Genomic DNA, 19,697 nt, shown 5'->3' with positions numbered 1-19,697 from the left:
ACACCTTTAAAGAGGATAAAGACATTCTTTGCCTCAGAATAGAGACCATTTTTTTGCTTGGTGGAAGTGGGCACCCATGAAGACCAAATGTGCTTCTGTGAAGGAATGCTCCACCAGGTCCTTTTGAAAATATAACCTGCACGAGACAGATGGAAACACCTGGGACTTCAACCCTCCCCAGTGTACCTCAAATTGACCTCACTGGGCCAGGAAAAGCCCTAGAAAACTTATTCCGTATAATCTCTCCAAGAGGTAAATTGACTAAAATTTACTTGGTCCTGTTAAATGCCGGGCCTCTAAAAGGCACTGAGGATTCAAAGATGAATAGAGCATAATTCTTGCTCTGAAGGCAATCTCCATTTGGTAGGGAAACATATTGCATGGAGTCAGACTGAAATAGGGCTATACTGACAATGTGAACAAATTCCTAGCAGCCAATGATGGGCAGTGTTTACATTTTTGAATGCCCACCCTTCCAAGAAGCTTGCACACCTCAGCTTGTGGGCAACGGGAGCTATGGAAGATGTTTTCAGTTTTAACCAGAGAACTCTGGCCCAGGTACCTTTGGTGATTCCATTTCTCATTATCAACTTCCCTTCTTGCTCCCCCTATTTTGTTTGGGGCAAATTATGCTCAGATATTGAGGCTGTCTTTACTTATAATTTATTTAACACAGGTTCATTGAGGGAGTTAAAATTTATAATATTTCACAAGCCAATAGCATACAGGATATCTCTTTATAAGCCAATAAAGAAATAACATACTTCAAACCAGTGATAGGTTAGTTACGCTATTGTTCCAGGCAAAGGGGAGATGAAAGAAAGTCCAAATTTAATCGAGGTATACCCTTCCACACTGGGTAGAGTCAGTCCTTCCAACTAAAGGTTGGAAGGTTCCAGCTTAGGTTCCTCACTACCAAGGCACCTGTGTTGGCAGGAAGGTGTGCTGCTTCGAAGGGATCATTAAACGGATTGTGCCACTGCCTAGGAGTGCCAAGGCTGGGACCGATGTCCCTTCTCTAAGACTGCTGCACGGTTCAACACCACTGCTGACCAAAAGTAGCCTCACTAGGGCAGGAGAAAGTGTCTCAAGATCTTCAGAGAACTATTTAGATCAAGAAAGAGGAGCCTTGCCCAGACTGAACACTCTCAAGTTGTTGGCTAAACCTCTTGGTTTTTAAAGTTTAAAAGTCTGTCATATGATGGACCGACCCACTGCTGTTACTTTGGTGTCAATGACATAACAGTCCTCTCCACGCCAAGGGCGAGAGTTAAGTCCTAATACCCAACTTCAAAACAAGTTCAAACCACAAACAACTTTGTCCAAAACAAACTTTCAAAACAAGGATTTTAAATCATAACAAATCAAGGCACAACAACGTCCCTATAACCTCCTGGTGTAGCCCACCCCCTCACTCCACATTACCAAAGGTCTTGGTCCTGGGAGGAGCCCTAAGTCTGGCCCATTCCTCCTTCCCATCCCCGGTCCCACCTTAGGCTTGGACCTCATTACCGATAACGACTTCATCACCTCAGTACCCCTGTAAGAGGAAACCGATGTTAGGATTGCGGGTAGGTCCTGCCCAAGTTCTTACAGACTGGGCCAAAGCCACAAGCTTGCGATGCCTCACACTGCCCGGCGAACCCGCATAACAGTTAACACAGTGGCCTTCAGGAGCCCGCTCCTAAATTTAAGTCATTTGGGGGAAAAAAATAAAATAAATTTAAATCATCGGGGGGTCCAGCAAGTCTCTTGACACACTCGAGCTTAACGACTTCCACCAAGCAGCCTGCTCGTTTACAGAGCACAGCTAGCAGGAAAGACGCACAGGAACGCCACTGCGGTCGCCTCATTCTATGGAAGAAGCCACGGATTCCCAAGGGCGCAAAACGACCTGCCTCCGCATTAGCTAAGGGCAAAGCCCCAGGAGCCTACAATTCACACCAAGACAACCCCCGTGCCCCTGGCGCTGTGCAGCGACCATGACAATGAGAACTAGGCATGCGCTGATTCTCCAGCCCGCCTGCCGGAGCCACGAGAGTAGGGCGGGCTCTAGGCCTGGAGGAAGCGGAAGTCTGACACCCGATTGGGGGAAAGCCCTCCCCCGGAAGTCACGCCTCTTTCCGGAGCCTGCTCCAGGAAGTGCTAGTGTTTGTAGCGGGCGTGATGGCTTCAAGGTTACTTCGCGGAGTTGGAGCGCTGGCCGCTCAGGCCCTCAGGGCCCGCGGTCCGAATGGAGTCGCTGCGGTGCGCACCATGGCGTCTGGAGGTATTCGGCCCGCCCGGCGCGTCAGGGACCGGCGCCGTTGCCCTCCCGGGGTGGTGCCGGGGCAGCGAATCGGGGCGGGCCGTTCAGCTTCTCGGGGCCCCAGTGACCGACCCCTCCGGGGCCCTGAGTACCTCAGGCTCCGCGGGCATCTCCCTGTTATTCCCGGCCGCTTGTGCTGCCGCCCACCAGACTGACCCCGGCTGCGAAAGAATCCTAAACTGAGGTGCCGGGTGACCTTGGGTGACAAGGGTTGCAACCGGGATGCGGAGAGACTGAGCTGCCCTTCAGACCCGCCCTCACCTCAAGTTGCATGAACCCCACTAGGACTCTGACTTGCTTTGAGAAAAATCATGTAGAAATATTGACGTCCGTGGTTGAAGGAAGAAAAGATTACCCTATGCTGCCGCTCTTGGCGATAGTGACAATGGTCCTTAGGAGACAATGTGTATGAGTAGCCTTTAGGAGCCTGTAAACTATATGTAAACATTTATATATATGCATTTTTCGTCTTGATAATTCAGACAACATCGTAATTCATGTTTTTTCTTTAGGTGGTGTTCCTACTGATGATGACCAGGCTACTGGGCTGGAGAGGGAGGTCTTGATGGCTGCACGGAAAGGACTGGTGAGAAACTCCTTTCTGTGTCTTCTCTGGAGTTTATGGTCTTGGATGGAATCAGAACGGTCTTCTCTGGTAGCATTTGAGATAGGGAACCTGACTTGTGTGGGAACAGTACCACTAGCCTTTGGAGGGTAGGGATCATTTGGCATAATGGCTTCTTTTTCAGGACCCATACAATATGCTAGCCCCAAAGGCAGCTGCAGGCACCAAGGAAGACCCTAATTTAGTCCCGTCTATCACCAACAAGCGAATAGTGGGCTGCATCTGTAAGTACCTCACCACTGTTTTTTTTGTCCCATTTGTTTAATATATTCTACGCAGGATGTCAGTAGGATGTTTCAAATCTTTTGTGTGTATGGTGTGTGTGTATAAAGGGGAGATGTGTGTAAATGAGTTATTCTAAGGGTCCCCTGGCCCTTTCAAGCTTCATTAGCCTTCATTAGTTAAGTACATTGTCCTTACTGTAAAGTGGCATAGAATATTGGAAATGCGGCATGAAGGAGTATTCATCAAGAAAATACTTATACTTCCTCTTTGCCAGATACCATTTTAGGTAGTAGGGATATATATCAGAATGGACTGTGCTTTGGGATTCTACATAGGCAGAAGAACTATTAGAACCTAATAGTGACTCTGTCGTGAGCTCAGTTTACTCATAAGTAAACTCAGGGCCTCATTTCTTCATCTGAAAAGTGGGGAAGGGGAGTTTGAATTGATCTCTTAAGATGTCAGCCGTAACTTTGTGTCTTAGAGGTGTCTGAGGATAAGGTTAATATTGAAAGCCTCCACATCTAGGTTCGATGGCCTTCAACCACCTTTTCCCTTTCAGGTGAAGAGGACAATAGTACCGTCATCTGGTTCTGGCTGCATAAAGGCGAGGCCCAGCGATGCCCGAGCTGTGGAACCCATTACAAGCTGGTGCCCCACCAGTTGGCCCACTGAGCCTTTGCACTAAGTTACTCAAAATGTGCTGTGAAGTTTCTTCTTTCCAATAAAGACTAGCCATTGCATTGGCTCCTTCTCCCATAGTTGGCTGGTCTTATTTCTATCCCGTATTTTTTGGGAGGCATGGATTCTTACATTGGGAATAGCTATCTGTTAATATTATTTTGCCATCCATGTGCTTGTGTATGCAGAGACTGACAGTCCCATAATACCATGATTGGGACCATTTGCTATGGGGAAAACTTGGGCTGTGGCGTCAGGCTGACTCCACTTGTAGTATTGGCTCCATCATTTAGCTTTGTCACTGGGAGCGTGCCCTCTGAGGGTAGGTTACATCCTTAAAAAAAACAAAAACCAAAACCTTGTGAGGTGTTAGAAGTAATAACATAATATAAAGAGCCTGGCAGATGGCTCACAGTATTCTTATAAAATAGGGTGACCTTGTGACCAGAGTTTTGGGGGCTTTGAAGTCTTGGGGTTCGAAGCATAGTTCATTGGGACATCATCAGCAAAACCCAGAATATGAGACAATTCTAGAAATCAGTGACCAGTTTCTTCAAATAAACTGCGGTGAGAGGGGTACCTGGCTGGCTCAGTTGGCAGAACATGCTACTCTTGAACTCAGGGTCATGAGTTCAAGCTCCACAGTGCGCATGGAGCCTACTTCAAAAAAAATTTTAAGTTAAAATTTATTGCAATGAGGAAAAAAAAAAAAGTAGGGAGAACCTATCAAGTGAAATGGATGTAAGGGAGATAACAACCAAGAGCAAAGCATGTACCTTGTTTGGATCTTTATTTGAAGAAATGCAACTGTAAAGAAAACATTGAATAATTTGAACTCTGGATATTTGATATTTAGGGATTTATTAAATTTTAGATGTGTTAATGGAATTAACTTTATGCGTTAGAAATTCTTGGTGAGGTATGTAGGGGTGAAATATGTCTGGGATTAACTTTAATTTTTTTTTTTTTTTTATTTGACAGAGATAGAGACTGCCAGCGAGAGAGGGAACACAAGCAGGGGGAGTGGGAGAGGAAGAAGCAGGCTCATAGTGGAGGAGCCTGATGTGGGGCTCGATCCCAGAACGCCGGGATCACGCCCTGAGCCGAAGGCAGACGCTTAACCGCTGTGCCACCCAGGTGCCCCTGGGATTAACTTTAAAACAGTGGGAAGAAAAAAGGAGTTTGGGGTAAGATTGATCCATTGTAGCCAGGTACAAGAAGAGTCATTGTTCTACTCTTCTGTATGTTTGAACTTTATCATAGTAATAAAAAATAGAGTTGAAAGAAATTTTTAAAAGTCCATTTCAGCTACTATACATTTTTGACATCCTGGACAATTAAATTCTCAAAAGCTGTTTGTAAAATGGAACTGGTAACTTCGTTTTTGTTGGGATTAGCCACAGAGGTGGCTTTAGTTAGTTGCTTTCTCCGCAAAATTGGTTCAGACTAGGTCTTTGAGCTGAGCTGATGATGGGGAGCTTTGGGGAAAGACCCTTTTGCCCAGTCTTGGCCTTACTTGCTCTTCAAGGTATAGTCAGAGCTGCTGCTTCCATTCTTTGCTGTCATTATCTTTTGTTTCCAGGAAATGCTGGAGCATTTGTCTGCCATTCAAGGCCCTTCCCTTTGGGGAGGGGACTACCTAGACAGCCATCTATTAAATCTACCCTTACCACTCCCACCTCAAATGCTGTACTGAACGAGAGTTAACCAATAACTATCATGAAGAATGTTCTGGTACTGCCTTTGAGCCCTTCTGTCTGGCCTGCCTCCTGCATTCCTCCTTCCTTTTCCACAGCCTTCCTTTGCACCCGTCTTAGGGTGAGCTTTTGACTGTCCATGTCATTAATTGGGTTTGTCTTCTCCCTCCCTCAACTTCAAGACCCTCTTCTCTGCTTTTTAAAACTACCCAATTCTCAGGGCGCCTTGCTGGCTCAGTTGGTGAAGCATGCGACTTGATCTCAGGATTGTAAGTTTGAGCCCCATGCTGGATGTAGAGATTGCTTAAAAAAAAAAAAAATCATAACCAATTCTCCCCTAAAGAAAGAAAAATCCCCAGTACATGTCCAGACTGTGGTAGGCAGGATAACGCCCCCCCCCCCCCAAGATGTCCATATCCTAGTTCCAGAACCTGTCAATATGTTAGGTCATGTAATAAAAAGTTATTAAGGTTGCAAATCAACTGACCTTAAAAGAGTATCCTGGATCATCCAGGTGGGTAATGAAGGGTTGCAGAAGAAGAGAGTCTGAGGGAGATGAGACTGTGGGAGAATGGTCAGAGATGCAGCACTTTTGAAGACAGAAGAAGGGATCTACAAGCCAAGGAATGCAGGGCAAGGAGTGCAGCCTATAGAAGCCAGAAAAGGCAAGGAAATGATTCTTCCCTAGTCTCCAGAAAGAAATGCAGCCCTGTTGATACCTTATTTCAGCCCAGTGAGACTCATGTCAGACTTCTGTAGAACTAGAAGATGTTTATATTGCTTTAAGCCACAAAGTGTGTGATAATTTTATTATGGAAACAATAGACCAGAAAGCTCAACTACTGCATTCTGAGTTAGCGGGTCTCAAATTTAGCTGCACACTAGAATCGCCTGGGGAACTTTTACAACTCCCGACGCCCAGGTCATACCCAGACCATTAAAGCAGAGTGGGGGTGGGAAGCAGGCTTCAGAACTTTAAAGTTCCCCAGGTAATTCCACTGTGTAGTCCAGGCTGAGAACCTCTGCCTTGGGCTGACCATGTAACTGTGAGTAGTTCTTTTCCTTGCCTCTTGCTAAGTGGAAGCCCTAGCGGCAGATAGGAAATGTAACATACCCCACTAGGAATACCACACCTTTGCTTTTGGGTAGAAGTGGGCTCCCTCTAAACCTCTGGATACTTCACAGCTTAGAAGGTGGATCCCATCTCCCCTCACGAGGGAAGAAGATGAGCCTCACTCTGATGGTATCAAACAATCTGCAAGTACAGAATAAAGAACTTGTTTCCTGGAACGATTTGAGTGTGAGCTGCTGATCTGATACTCCATCACACTTCAATATATGTATTTTACAAAGACATTCTTTTATATACCTATAATATGACCATCAAAATCAGGAAGTTAGAATTTATACATTTCTGCCATTTAATCCTCAGACCCTATTCAAGGGTTGCTAAATGTGCCTCTAATGTCCTTTATAGAGCCGGTTCAGAATCACATGTTGCCTTTGGTTGTCATATCCCTTTAGTCTTCTCCACTCTGGAACAGTTCCTCAGTCTTTCCGATTCCTGTGACCTTGACACTTCTGAAAATTACACCAACAACTCGGGTTGGTGTGATGTTCCCCCAGGATTGGATTCAGAATTGTGCATCTTGGGCACGAGCACTGGAGAGGTGCTGCTGCACTCTTCTTACTAGGCGTATGATGTCACCTTGTCCCACTGCTGATAGGGTTTACTCTGGTCGCCTGATTACACTAATGTCTGCCAGACTTCTTCACTGCGCAGTTGCTCCTTAATTATTAGTGAGTATCTTATGGGGGTAACACTTTGAGATGTAACTTGCTCCCCACCAAAACTTTGATTATGTCGGAATGGACTCCTGCTTTATTATATTCAGTGGATTACAATTCGTAACTATTATTTAGCTTCCAGTGTTTAATTTGTTCTAAATTTGGCTGTAGGAGCTTCTTCAAATTGGCGCCTGTGGCCTTTTGACATGTCCCTGTCATTCTTTGAGCATTTTTAAAATTTTCTGGCACAAAATGTTCCAGGCTCAAACTTCCAGGCTGTTTTTAAACTCATGAGGTAGGTACTATTATTATCACCTCCATATTAGAGATGGGGAATCCTAGGAACAGCTCAGGATTACACAGCTAGCTAGTTGTGACAGGACAGTGAATGCAGAACACTTAGCTTGAGTCTAAGCTCTTCCCCCCCCCCCTTTTGAGATATTTTAGATTTGCAGAGACTGCTCAGAGTTCCTGTTTACCCTTCACCCAGTCTCCTCTAATGTTAACAGTACAATGACTGAAACCAGGAAATTCACACTTATATGGTGCTATTCACTAATTTTGCTGGCTTTCCCAGTAAGGGCCTGGTCCAGTCCTGGACCTCACATTGCATTTTGCTGTCATACCTCATTCTTCTCCCATCTCTGACAGTTGCTGTCTTTACCTTCATAACCTGTCATTTTTGAATAAGAGAACTGGTCCATTAATTTGTAGGATGCCCCGAGTTTGGGTTTGCCTGTTTGTTCCTGGCTAGACTGAGGTGATGGGAACAGTACAGGTGACATGGCATCCTTGTGCATCACCTCGAGAGACAGTGACGAATGACTGGGGATGCACACTTTGGTCATTGGCTTAAGGTGCTATCCACTAGGTTTCTCCACCATAAAGTTACTATTTTTCCTTTTTATAGTTACTAGTTATCTTGTGGGGAGATACTCTGAAGCAATGCAAATGTCCTTGCTCTTGCTCACTACTGTCTGCATCCATTTTTGTCTGTAACAGTTAATACTGTGGTGTTTGCCTGCCTATGGTGATTTCCATTTTCCATTATTCCTTCTACAGGAATTGAACTACTGTAAGGAAGAACTGTCCCTTCTGCATGTATACATCTATTCAGTTTATTTATATCAGAGTAGACTCATAAATATTTTATCCTATGGCTTATAATCCACCACGGATTTGATAAGTGGGTAGCTCCTTCAAGTTGGTTTCTGTGTGCTTAAGACAACAAGCCCCCCTCCTTTTTGGGGCACTTCCTTACTCTGTGGTACCACAGGATATTCGAGGCTCGTTTTATACTCTCTCTGTCCTAGATGTGGAATTCCTCCAGGGAGCTCTGATTCCTTTTATTGAAGAGGGGTATCTAGAAGCCCCGATCCGAACACTGTATGTGCTTGTTGCTACTGGGGTGTCATTGTGTCTAGGCCCTCCAAGCAGACAGGGCTGGGAAATATACACATATATTCCAACCCTAGCATTCACACACTGAGGTCTGTTTATTTCAGCATCTGTCTGTCTGTGTACTGAAAACCATGAGTCCATCCTTCCAATCCCAATCCAACACCACAAAGTTCGTCCTAGCCTTACCACCTTTCTGTTGGTAGCTTTTCTCCCACAGTGGGAAACCTGACATAACCAGAGATCTATAACCACACTGTCCCTACTGGAAGAGGGAGTGGGGAGGATGCTGCATTGTGCTTTGGCCTTAGATGATGGGATTTTGACAGACATGAGGGAAAGTCATAAGCTGGCGGGCAAAGCATGACGATGTGTGAACCTAAAACAGGAAAGGAACAGATCCCAATGGGCCTGAATTTAATGCGGCATGTAGCTGATGAAGGGGATTTCCCCTGCATCACATCAATTTGGTTTTATTCTGCCAGGCAGTGGAGAGCTGCCTGACATTTTGGATTAGGAAGTGACAGAACCAAGGCTATGTGGGCTTGAGATCGAAGAGCAAATGGACTGGGTGGGGGGGGGGGAATGAAGCTAGCGTTGTAAGACAGGGTGGTAGAGGCCATCACGATAAAGGAGAGGCGGACAGGAAAGGCATTATAGAAGAACCAACAGAACTCGGTAAATGGCAGAATGTGGAGAAGATAAGGAAAAGGGAGGAGTCAAGTAGGAATGCTCCAAACCTGTGTAGTACCATGAACCCAACCCCAAAAAGGGTTCTCTGTAAATTGTTTTCCCCTTGAGGGCACGTACAGGCTTAACTACTCCGTGACCACAAAGCCTCATAAAATGCCCTGTGACGATAGGCCTCAGTCAGCTTTCCCCTACTATCTGATCTCAGCTCTCGGCCCTCCATCAACCCCAACTCCAAATGCCTTCAACACATGCCTATGACAACCATTCTCCCAGAGCTGGCTGCCCATCACCCATCACCCAGCTAAAAACCCCCTCAAGGCCCTCCACGTGCCGGCCCCAACCTCCCTTTTGGGTTTATCTTGCATTATAACCAGAGGAGACCACTTACCCTTCCCTGCTGACCTGGCAACACTTGGGTCCATGCCTCTCTCTCAAGCCCCACTGGTCCCCAGCATCCCCTTGAGCTCTTACCTCAACCTGGAACACCCTCCCGTACCTGGCTGACCCCTCCTGAACCCGTGCAAGTCAGCCCGCCACCTGCTGGGTTAGATGCCCCTCTTCCTGGGCTCACAATGCTACCAAAATGGCCAGTCCATCTTCTTCCCCTGACCCATATGTTTTTGGGGGCAAAGACTTGTCTTGTTTACCACTGGCCTCAAACCTGTGGCACCTTCCTGGACATACTGCAGGTATCCAAATCCCTGATGAAGGAAGGAAAGGGCAGACAGTCACCGACTCTCACATGCCTCACTGTACCCTCCCATCCCCCGCCACTCAGCTGCTCCCTTCAGAGCTTAGCTCATCAACACAGCCTTCTCCACCTCCCCCAACTTTCTCCATCCAGCTGGCCTGACCCCTGAGCCCGAATCACTGTTGGGTGTGTCATCCTCGGCCATGTCTGGGCAGGCCAGCAGAGGTGCCCAAACAGAATGGGTGGGTGCGGATGCCCCGAGCCCCGGCTCTGCCTGCCATGAGGTCCTGTCTATGAATGAGGCTGAGGAAGGCAGCCTTGTTCTCTGCTTCTGAGTTCTCTGCTCCTCCTGGTGGATTGCAGCAAGTGGGTAATGAGGTTGGGGAATTCTACCACCAACTTGAGAGCCCAACCTCCTGGGGCCTGCTGTGCCACGTTGCCCCGCCAACCACTGAAACCCTTAGGCTTCTGAGCTAGAGCCAGTGCCATGCTGCCTTCTTGTTGGTCCTTTCTCCCAGAGTCCCCAGGGATGGATAAGTGAACAACAACGCAAAGAACCACAAGAAAACAGAGCCACGCACTAGGCCTTGTCCATAATTATTACTATAATGATTTACAAAAAAAGTTTTCAGGCAACTGTGTTAAATTATTGTACATATCTGGGAGAGGGAAGTGGGGGTCTTGGCCACAGGGGCAATGAAAACCTCCTTAGTGGGAGAGGTGGGAAAAGGAAATGGGCCCCCCTTACTCCCTCTAGGTCTGACTCCAGATGAAGTGGCTTCCTCTCAACAAATGAAGACCATTGACCCTTTCCTATCCAGGGCACTAAGGTAAAGGAGAGGGAGCAGTGTCAATGAAGTGCTTTGAAGGGACCGCAGTAAACTGTGGCCACCTGGACCCCGTGATCCTCTGCCCTGGCTCTGAAGGGTCTGATCCCGGGCCAGACCCTTGGCTGGGGATGGAAGACTGCCTAGTCTGCAGCCTACACCAAGGCATCCACCCAGGAAGACAGGAGGACTAAATGCGATAGGGTAAGGGATGCCCAGGTGTGGCACAGGCAGCAGTGAGGCACCAGTGGAGAGCCCCTGGTCACCCCTCTACCCCACACCTCAAGGCTAGCTATGCAGGCATCCAGGCACTCTGGCTCTGGGGGGGATCCTGTCAAAGGAAATGGGGGTGTTGGGTATCTGGCCTTGGAGCTTGGGGAAGCGGCCCCAAGGGTCAGAGCAAGACCCTCCCAAGGGGGACCCCTGGAACGATCCAAAGCTGGGCTCCTCAATTCCTAAATTCCAGCTCATGACTCCATCCATGCAGCTAAATGTTACTCTGTGTGTGTGTGTGTGTGTGTGTCCAGGGGAGGGCTGCAGGGAAGCATGGCTGCCCCCCCTGCCCAGGCAGGGTTCAGGGCATGTAGGGGACCGTAGGCCTAGGATGTGAGCCCAGACCAGAAAGGGTTAAGGGCTCTGACTCCCCTTTCGTTCCTCCCACTCTCCCAACACGCTACATCTCTTTGGGCACTAGAAAGTTTTACGATGAATAGCACGGGAGCCATCCTCTTCATACTCCTTTTTGGATACCCACATCTTCTTAAAAGTATCGAGTGAGGCCAGGATGGAGCCACTGTGAGGAGGGAGGGATAGACTCTTGTGGACCTGAGGGCTGGGCCACTGACCCTTTCTGGGCACTCAGAGCTCCATCTCCTTTACCTGGGAGGGAAATCCACCCACCTCCACCTGGCCTGGGCCAATGGTCTCCTCCCAGAGCCCTCCCCGTGAGCCCCGCCTCACCCGATCCACGTGGAGTACAGCCGTTCCTGAGGGGCTGAGATCTAGAGGGAACAAGCAGCAATGTAATTGCCCATCCCCACACAGCAGCCCCCACCCCAGCCTTGGAAGCCTTTCCCTCAGGGCCTGAGGCCAGGTAGCAAGCGCATCAGCTGGGAGCAGTGGGAACAGCCCAACCTGAAGGAGGCAGCCGAGCAGAGCTGGGAGTGAGAGGGTGTCTGGAGGTGGCATTTGCCCTTTTGTCTCCCCAGTCAAGGTTGCCCAGCACCCCGATGCCCCATGGGGCTCCCTGTAACCTCACCTTGATTTTGACATCCTTTGGGGCAAGCTTCTTCACTTCACTTAGCAATCGGTCACCAAAGCCTGTGAACACAAGGCTGGCTGAGCCAGGGGCCCACATCCAAACCCCCTTACTACTAGCATCCCCATCTCCACCCTCTGGCACCCCCAGCTGCTGCCACCCTTCTTTTAGTAGTTCTTTCCAGGATCAAGGATGGGGGCAAGCCACCCCAAGGGGAGGAAACAGCCAGCACCATGCCTGAGGTGGGCCCAGCTTCCTCAGAGAGGCAGCGTGAGAGGGAACCCCGAGTCACAGCTCAGTCTGGCCCCTGGGCTCTTCCACCCAAAGCAAAGTCAAAGGTGAATGACAAATCAGGGGAAATATCTACCATTTCTGCCCATCACAGAGGCAAAGATCACATGCAGTGCTGGGAGGGCACTGGGGGACTCCCACTGTAACTGGTGGGGACTTTGGCGGTACCTACTGGATAATAAGAACCCACGCCCACTGTCTGCGTCAGCAAGTCTCCCGGGATGTCCCCTTCAGGGATATTCTCATTATGAGAGGTTATCTGATGCAGCACCTCTGTCATTAGAGATGGCTGCGACAACCTTGCAGGCCAGGAGCAGGTCAGCGGGGAGCCGGCACATCCGTTCAGCGAAATGCCGCACGGCTGTGTGAAAGAGCTCACACAGATGGGGGGAGATCTTCCAGATATGGGGCTATGTGAAAAATACACAGGGTGCAGCTTGCGGAGCATGTTATGATGGGTGTAAAAGCGGAAGCAAGGGGCAACCCACATTTGCTCACACTCGCACAGTGCTGCTGAGCACACAGCTGACGGACCTGTAACTGCTGGGGGAGGGAGCGGGGCGACAGACAGTGGGAGAAGGGAGACGTCATCTCATGCATTTTATATCTTATGTGAACTTACCACCTATTTACAGGGTCAATAAAATTTAATTTTAAATCTTTCTCTTAAAAAAAAAAATGCTGAGTACCAAAAAGCCAGTAGAAAATGGGCCACGTCCCAGGCTCTAGGGAGTGGGGTGTGGTCTGAATCTTGATGGTACCTTAGTCTTGATCACCACCTCCCAAATGGTGTTACCTTTGAAAAGCGTGGAGCCACCCGAAAGCACGATGTTGGCGAACAGCGTCCGGCGAAGGTCCATGTCGGACTTGTGGATGGCGAAGGCCAGCACCTCGTGGAGCCCCTCACTCTCATCGCCTACCAGGTCTGGCTGGAACAGCAGCTCAGGGGCCCGGAACCGTGCTGGCCCCACCTTTGGAACACAAGATTGAGGGGGACAGGCCCCTTCTTCCTCAAGATGCCGGCATCACCGACGCCCCCCAGCGCCAGGCCCGGCAACTTACGTCGAGCACGCTGCCGTCTGGCAAGGTGTACTGCACCTTCTCTGTCTCCAGAGCCTCATCCTTCTGCGGGTTGATGGATAGGTAGCAGGCTCGCTGCGGTGGGCAGGGACACAACGCTCAGAAGGCTGCAACCGGGAAACCCACACCCAGGGCTCAACCTCACGCCTTGGTGCCACCACCTCCCACTGCCCCACCCAGCCTGCCTCCACACCCTCCTGCCCTCTGTCACCTCTTTGATGGTCCGGACAACCTCGAATTCGGCTGAGGTGTGAAAGTCAACGCCTTCCTTGCGCAGCAGGAGCCGGAGGTAGCGGGAGACGTCACGGCCAGCAATGTCCACCCGCATGATGGAGTGCGGCATGGCAAAGCCCTCGTAGATGGGGACGGCATGAGTGACCCCGTCCCCTGAGTCTAAAACCACTCCCGTCGTGCGTCCTGTTGCATACCTGTCACCAGGTCAGCAACCCTTCACCTCAGCCACTGAGGCATGGGAACCTCCTCACCCCTGCAAGGGACCCTGGGACATTTGCATTATCAGGTCTGAAAAAGGAACCTGAGGAGCTCCCTAAAGGAACAGCTACCAGGGGGCTGTTTCTACGGGGAAGTCAGACACGAGCAGGAGGATGGCCACAGGGAGGATGGGGACTCAGGGGACCCTAGGGCTTAGGGAGCACTCACAGGCTGAGCACGGCCTGCATAGAGATGAACAGGGCCGGCACGTTGAAGGTCTCAAAGAACACCTCTGCGGCCTTCTCCCGGTTCTTACTCGGGTTGAGTGGAGCCTCCGTTAGGAGAACAGGGTGCTACAAGAGATGGCAGGGTTTCGGCACGTGCAAAGACAACATGCCAGGCCCTAAAAGGGTCTTCCTAGACGACCGCCAAAACCCCCGCTCGAGCACAGCTGCAGCCTGCTGTCCTTCCCGGGGCAACATCCCACTATCTGCCAGCAGTGACTGTTCCAGAGATCCAGCTATCTCTGGAAAACTCTACTTGGCAGCCACGGACTGTGCGGACCCGCATACACACAGTGAAGAGGCAGCAGGCCCTAACAAAATGCAGAGGAGCGTGGCCGGCACAACCAGGAAGGAAAGAGCAGCGGGAGGGCAGAGCGGGGAATTCGGAGGAGGACGGGTGCGGGCCGGTTGCCACACCTCCTCGGAGAAAGTCTGCAGCTGATCCTTGGAGTAGACGTACTGCCAGATGCGCTCCATGTCGTTCCAGTCCCGCACCACGCCATGCTCCATGGGGTAGCGGATGGCCAGCAGACCCCGGTGCTCCTGCGAGGGAAGGTGGGAAGGTCAGCGGAAGCACCCGGCCCCTCTCCAGCAACCGCTTTCCACCTTCCTGGAAGCCGCCCCTTCACCTGCCCTGAATAGAATCACCACTGCTTCCCAGGCGTCCCCAGGCCTAGGGGCAGGTCCTAAACTCAGCACAGCCTCATTTGTCCAGCAGCAGCTTCTCAGGCCCTCAGAGCCCAGTCAGCTTCAACTGGCAGGGGACAGAGATGGTGGTGATGTGCTCCCTCCCATCCTGGTCCTCCCCCCCCCATCCTAGTCCTCTCCTTCCTCTGCTTCCCGGGCTTCTCTACTCGCTGCCAACGCGTTCTCCCCTCTTCTCTCCTCACACTGGCCAGTTTCCCTCCCCACCACTCCGTGGTGACTGCTCCGGTGCCAGGAGCTGCCTTGTGGCCGATCCCATGTTGTCCTCTCGGTGGTCACCTGCTGCTTACTGCTCCTTCCAGCTCTTCAGCCACTGCTCACATGTCCTGCATGGACCTGCCCTTCGGTGTCCCCCCCGAGTGTACCCCTTCTCACCAAACACCACCTGACTTCTCTCACCCACAGCCATGGCTCCTACCGACCCCAGGTCCTGAGAGCCCTGCATCTCTGCACCCCTGGCTCAGGGCCCCCCTGGCTCAGCCCCCCCCCCCCCAGTGTCCCCCAGGTGCCTAAGCTACACTTGCTGCCACCCCCTACACCTTCGCTCCTCCCCTCAGGGCCTCATCTGGCCGTGCAGCGCTTACACAAGTCACCCCACCTGGAGGGTAAGAGGTGGCCCCACGACACTGATTTCTATTAGTCATCAAATCTGAGGGATCCAGACTCTTAAGTCACTTTTTAATCAGTTCTTTCCTCTGTAGCTTCCAAATCACTCTACAAGACAGGACACGAAGTAGTCTATTCCCCCATACAGGAACCATCGTGCCATCTCAGAGTATTTCTGAGCTGGAGCCTTGAGAGCCCAGGAAGACACCTGACAGATGGCCCCTGAAAACAGATTCCCTCTCGGGAGGTACAGCTCTGACCATAAGCCTGTGTTCCCGGGACCGTGAAGACCCCAAGCCCAGGCAAAGGCAGGCTCCACAGGTGTTACCTCTGCTTTTGGTCCAATGAAGAGGTCCCCCTCCAGGGCTCCAGCCATCACTCGCATGTGCTTAGGGCGCCCCACACTGCAAGGACAGGTCAAGTTAGCAAGGTGGGCGGGGGGCATGGGTGAGCCCACGTCCAGGAAAACCGAAGTCTAACTCCTGTGGTCAAAAGGGTAACTACTCCAAAGCATTCAGATGTGGCCACGTGGCAAAGGCCAGAACCCAGGCCTAGGGGACATGGGCCTACATAGCAGGCCTTGGCAGGATGGCATGCTCAGGGTCAGAAGAAAAGGTATCCTTTCCATTCCCCACCCTCCCTCCCAGAGAGGGCGGAGAGCTCTGGAATCTCAGCCCTTCATGGTCCAGCCCTGGCAGAGGGTCAGCTTCTGCAGCCACAATGACTCAGCCCACACTCTCGATTTCAGGAGGGCAGGGCTGCCATCACTGTCTGCAGATCAAGGTCCCAGGAAGTTGGGTCATGGCTCCCTTGTGCACCCCTCCCTCATTCATTTGATCCTGCCCCTTCCCACTGCCAGGGCTTTCAGAATACAGATTCAGTTCTTGGAAGACTGGATGAGCCACCATTCCAAAATTTGACCCAAACTCCCTGCACATCAATAGGAACTTTTAATTGTACCCAAGCGGAGTTCAGAAAAGAAAGCTGAAGCCCTACTGAGTGCTTGGTGCTCCAAGCTGGTCCTGTCCCCAGACTAGGCCTGGGGTTCTTGGTATAGTCAGCCACTCTGGGGGCCCCAGGATCCCCCCAACGTCCCACTTAGATCAATCCCTCTAAAACCTCCAGGTTTTGAGAAGAGGCACCACCTAGGAAAAACTTCCCAATGGGCTACAGTAGCTGAAGTACTCCAGGTTTCCTCCGTGCTTTCCCACCCCTCTGACCCCTCCTGTCACTGGCTCCATTCAGGGAAACACTCCCCTTGACCGAAACCCATTGTCTTCTAGAGTTGGAAAATAAACAAGCCCTGAAAGAAACAATTCCTGGGAGGAAGGGATGGCTGTTCATTAACTTTCTACTCTTTCTCCTCTTGAATTTAGGTTTTTCTTCCAGAGATGTCTCCCTTCCATTCTTGCTCCTGCTATGCCACCCTATTCCCAAGAGAATGCTGGTGGCTTCTCCCTCCCTCCCTGGCTCAAGGAGGGACCAAAATCAGACTTCAAAGAGGAGGAAGCCCAGACCACTTCTCTTGTCTTTCCAGAGCCTGTAACAGCATTAGCCTCACAAATCTGGTGTTTTCCCTTATAGGTGGGGGGCAAGAGTTGGCCCCAAAGAGAGCTGTGACACAGAGCCAATGTTTTTCATTGGAATCCAACAAAAAGGTTAGGGCTGCTGCCTGAGCAACACTTACTAGTTTGGGAAACAGTATTTGGGAATCTGGTCTCCTGCAAAGCCAGCCTTGATCACCCCCGAACCCTGCAAGGAAAAACACTGTTTAGCTCCTGACATACAAGTCCAGATGAAGGCAGTGCCCTGCAGTAGAGAGAACTGGCACATCATGGCAGCCTGGGGAGGAAGTCTGAGATCCTGCCAAGAGGGCAAGATCATTTACGAGTACATGAGTGATTTACAACTACAGGGGGATTTTGCAGCCCTCCTCCCAAACCTGACAACGTCTGGAGACTGGGGAGGGGAGAGCAGGGGGAGAGGACTACTGGCATCTAGGGGGTAGATGCCAGGAATGCTACTAAATATCCTATAATACCCAAGCCAGCCCCTCACACCAAGTATTATTTAGCCCAGAATGTCAATATTGTGGAGACTGAGAAACCATGAAGTATATCGTCCTCTGCACACTCTAGGCTCAGCTCCAGGCAGGAGGAATCAATCCACAGCAGCACAAGCTCCTCCCAAAAGTCAGCCAGAAGCAACCTCCAAGCATAGTTTCTTTTCAATGCCCCTGGCCACCCCCTCTCCCCCAGCAGACATGGACCACATACAGGACCCACCAGGGAAGATCACTGTGCACACAGCGACAACTGGCCCCTCTCTTCAAGTGGCTTCTCCAAAGACTACAGGTAAACAGGTAAAGAATTTGGTTCTGCCACTGCTCCAGCATGGAAACTGGACTTAGGATCTTAAAGGGAACCTGGCATCTAGAAACCTCCCACTAATGAAGGAATCAGCCTCTCAACCTCACTTGCCACAGATCACCATCACAACCTTTTGGGTCTGTGGTGCAGAAATAAGTATCCTCATGTTAGAGAGGAGGGGCTGGAAACCCACAGGGACCAGGCAGCTTGTCCTCTGAACTCCTAAGCTTGTTGGTTAGCCTAAGTGAATTATCTGCCCACCAAGAAAGGAAGTGCCCTAGTCCTTTCTGTAGCCTGCTGGAGAGGACCCCCAAGGCAAGTTCTAGCCTTCTTATTAAACAGCTCCTGCTGTGACTCAAGGAGCCCACGTGGGTACTAAAAAAAAAAAAAAAAAAAAGCCATTCAGGATTAAATGGGGGTCATGTGGGAGGGAGAAACATCCCTGAAAGAGGAGTGAGTCATTGTCAAAAACTCCAAGGCACACACAGCACAGAAAAATACCCAGCTAGGGGCAGATCTATAGATCCCCTGCTCTTCATTTTCCTCCCATGGACTGGAAAGTTCTGAGGCCAGAAATCCTCAGAGGGCAGCCGAAAACATGCTGCGCCCCAGTGCTGAAGGACAAGGTCACAAGAAAGCCAGGCAACTTTTCTCTGAAGCTTCCAAACCATTATCCCAAACTACTATGGGTCCTGGGAAGAATGGTCCTGAACTCTCCCCACTGTCCTGCCAGCTGTGCAAGTACTTAAAGAGAGAGTCAAAGTGGCCAAGTGGCCAACCAGGTGATGGTGGATATGTGGTTGGCAGAACTTAACCTATATATATTTTTTCCAGTCAAAGAGCACAGCAGGGCCTGTCCACTCTGGAGGTCCTGCTAAGAGTTGCAGCTCCTTGGGAAGTGCTGTAGTAGAGGTCACCAAGCGAACTCTCTCTCTGAAAGATCAGGCCAGCACTGTGCAAAAGGACAAATGCCGTCTCTCCTCTTTCACAAGGAAGGGCACCCAGAGCCCGAGAAGGGGGTAAAAGGGCTGCGGCCGAAACCTAACCAGTGACCCCCCCCCCCCCCAGCCAAGAAGGGTCCAGAGTGCGACCCCAGGCCTGACACACAGGCGCATGGCTGGGCCGTTAGGCTGTCACTCCAGCACTCCCGATGCTGATCAAGTGCCGCCAGGCAGATGGGTCTCCTGCCTCTCCAGTATCTCCCCGCCGGGCTCGGAGAGGGTACGGGCGGGAGCTCCACTGCACCGGTGGAGGGGCACACCCCAAGGCCCGGGCTACAAAGCCAGGTGAGCAGGAGAGCCATTGGCGGACGTGGCGGGCGGGCAGTGCAAGGAGGACTAGTCGAGACGGGCTGGGGTCCCTCCCGACGCCGCCGCGTGCGCCCCCGGGGCAGGGCGCCCGTCCTCCCCCCCGACTGTCGGGCCTCACGTTGTCGATGACCACGGGCTGGTTGGCGATAATGTCGTAGGACTCCATGGCCCGCCCGGGCCGGCCCCGCCCAGCGGGGGGCTGCAAGAGGGACCGGCGGGCGCGCAGACCTGGACCGCCGCGGCTCTAGATACTGTGCCGCGCCCCTCCCATCCCGCGCGCGCAGCCTACGCCAGCCTCCGCGGGGCTTGCTGGAGGGCGCCCCGCAACCCCGGCCAATCACCGCTCCCACTTGTGCGGATTGACGGCGGGCGCCCCGGGCCTGCTGCAGGCAAAGGGGCGGGGCCTCTGGGAGCTGACCAGCCAATTGA

The 19,697-nt window shown here is 51.1% G+C and overlaps 2 protein-coding genes across 3 annotated transcripts; one reads left to right on the top strand and one right to left on the bottom strand.

Annotated features, from left to right (window-relative positions):
- The first annotated feature begins 2,089 nt into the window (after positions 1–2,089).
- On the top strand, positions 2,090–3,919 carry LOC113246689 (cytochrome c oxidase subunit 5B, mitochondrial). The gene is made up of 4 exons (XM_026487357.3): positions 2,090–2,269; positions 2,821–2,894; positions 3,058–3,157; positions 3,721–3,919. The coding sequence occupies exons 1-4, from the start codon at positions 2,167–2,169 to the stop codon at positions 3,831–3,833; spliced, it is 390 nt and encodes a 129-aa protein (XP_026343142.1). The 5' UTR covers positions 2,090–2,166; the 3' UTR covers positions 3,834–3,919.
- A 693-nt stretch (positions 3,920–4,612) lies between these two features.
- ACTR1B (actin related protein 1B) lies at positions 4,613–19,624 on the bottom strand. 2 transcript variants are annotated; one of them, XM_044378454.3, is made up of 11 exons: positions 19,387–19,624; positions 17,277–17,341; positions 15,918–15,993; positions 14,696–14,821; positions 14,223–14,347; positions 13,774–13,990; positions 13,545–13,637; positions 13,279–13,453; positions 12,192–12,253; positions 11,894–11,934; positions 4,613–10,116 (listed from the first exon to the last, which is right to left on the bottom strand). In XM_044378454.3, exons 1-11 carry the CDS (start codon positions 19,432–19,434, stop codon positions 10,071–10,073), a joined length of 1,074 nt encoding a protein of 357 aa, XP_044234389.1. In that variant the 5' UTR covers positions 19,435–19,624; the 3' UTR covers positions 4,613–10,070. The 2 variants fall into 2 exon arrangements, with proteins under 2 accessions (XP_044234389.1, XP_026343154.1); XM_026487369.4 differs by lacking the exon at positions 4,613–10,116 and adding an exon at positions 10,692–11,726.
- Between the last annotated feature and the right edge of the window lie 73 nt (positions 19,625–19,697).

This window comes from Ursus arctos, unplaced genomic scaffold (genome assembly GCF_023065955.2).
Source record: "Ursus arctos isolate Adak ecotype North America unplaced genomic scaffold, UrsArc2.0 scaffold_8, whole genome shotgun sequence".
Classification (NCBI taxonomy): domain Eukaryota; kingdom Metazoa; phylum Chordata; class Mammalia; order Carnivora; family Ursidae; genus Ursus; species Ursus arctos.
Note: the sequence above shows the minus strand (reverse complement) of the source record. Positions and strands in the feature narration are given on the sequence as shown.

Coding starts and splice junctions, on each gene's coding strand:
- LOC113246689 (XM_026487357.3), top strand. CDS start 2,167: ATGGCTTCAAGGTTACTTCGCGGAGTTGGAGCGCTGGCCGCTCAGGCC. Junction 2,270..2,820: donor GCGCACCATGGCGTCTGGAG/GTATTCGGCCCG, acceptor TTTTTTCTTTAG/GTGGTGTTCCTACTGATGAT. Junction 3,158..3,720: donor GCGAATAGTGGGCTGCATCT/GTAAGTACCTCA, acceptor TTTCCCTTTCAG/GTGAAGAGGACAATAGTACC.
- ACTR1B (XM_026487369.4), bottom strand. CDS start 19,434: ATGGAGTCCTACGACATTATCGCCAACCAGCCCGTGGTCATCGACAAC. Junction 13,454..13,544: donor CAGACGGCAGCGTGCTCGAC/GTAAGTTGCCGG, acceptor TGTGTTCCAAAG/GTGGGGCCAGCACGGTTCCG. Junction 11,935..12,191: donor CAAAGGATGTCAAAATCAAG/GTGAGGTTACAG, acceptor TGTTCCCTCTAG/ATCTCAGCCCCTCAGGAACG.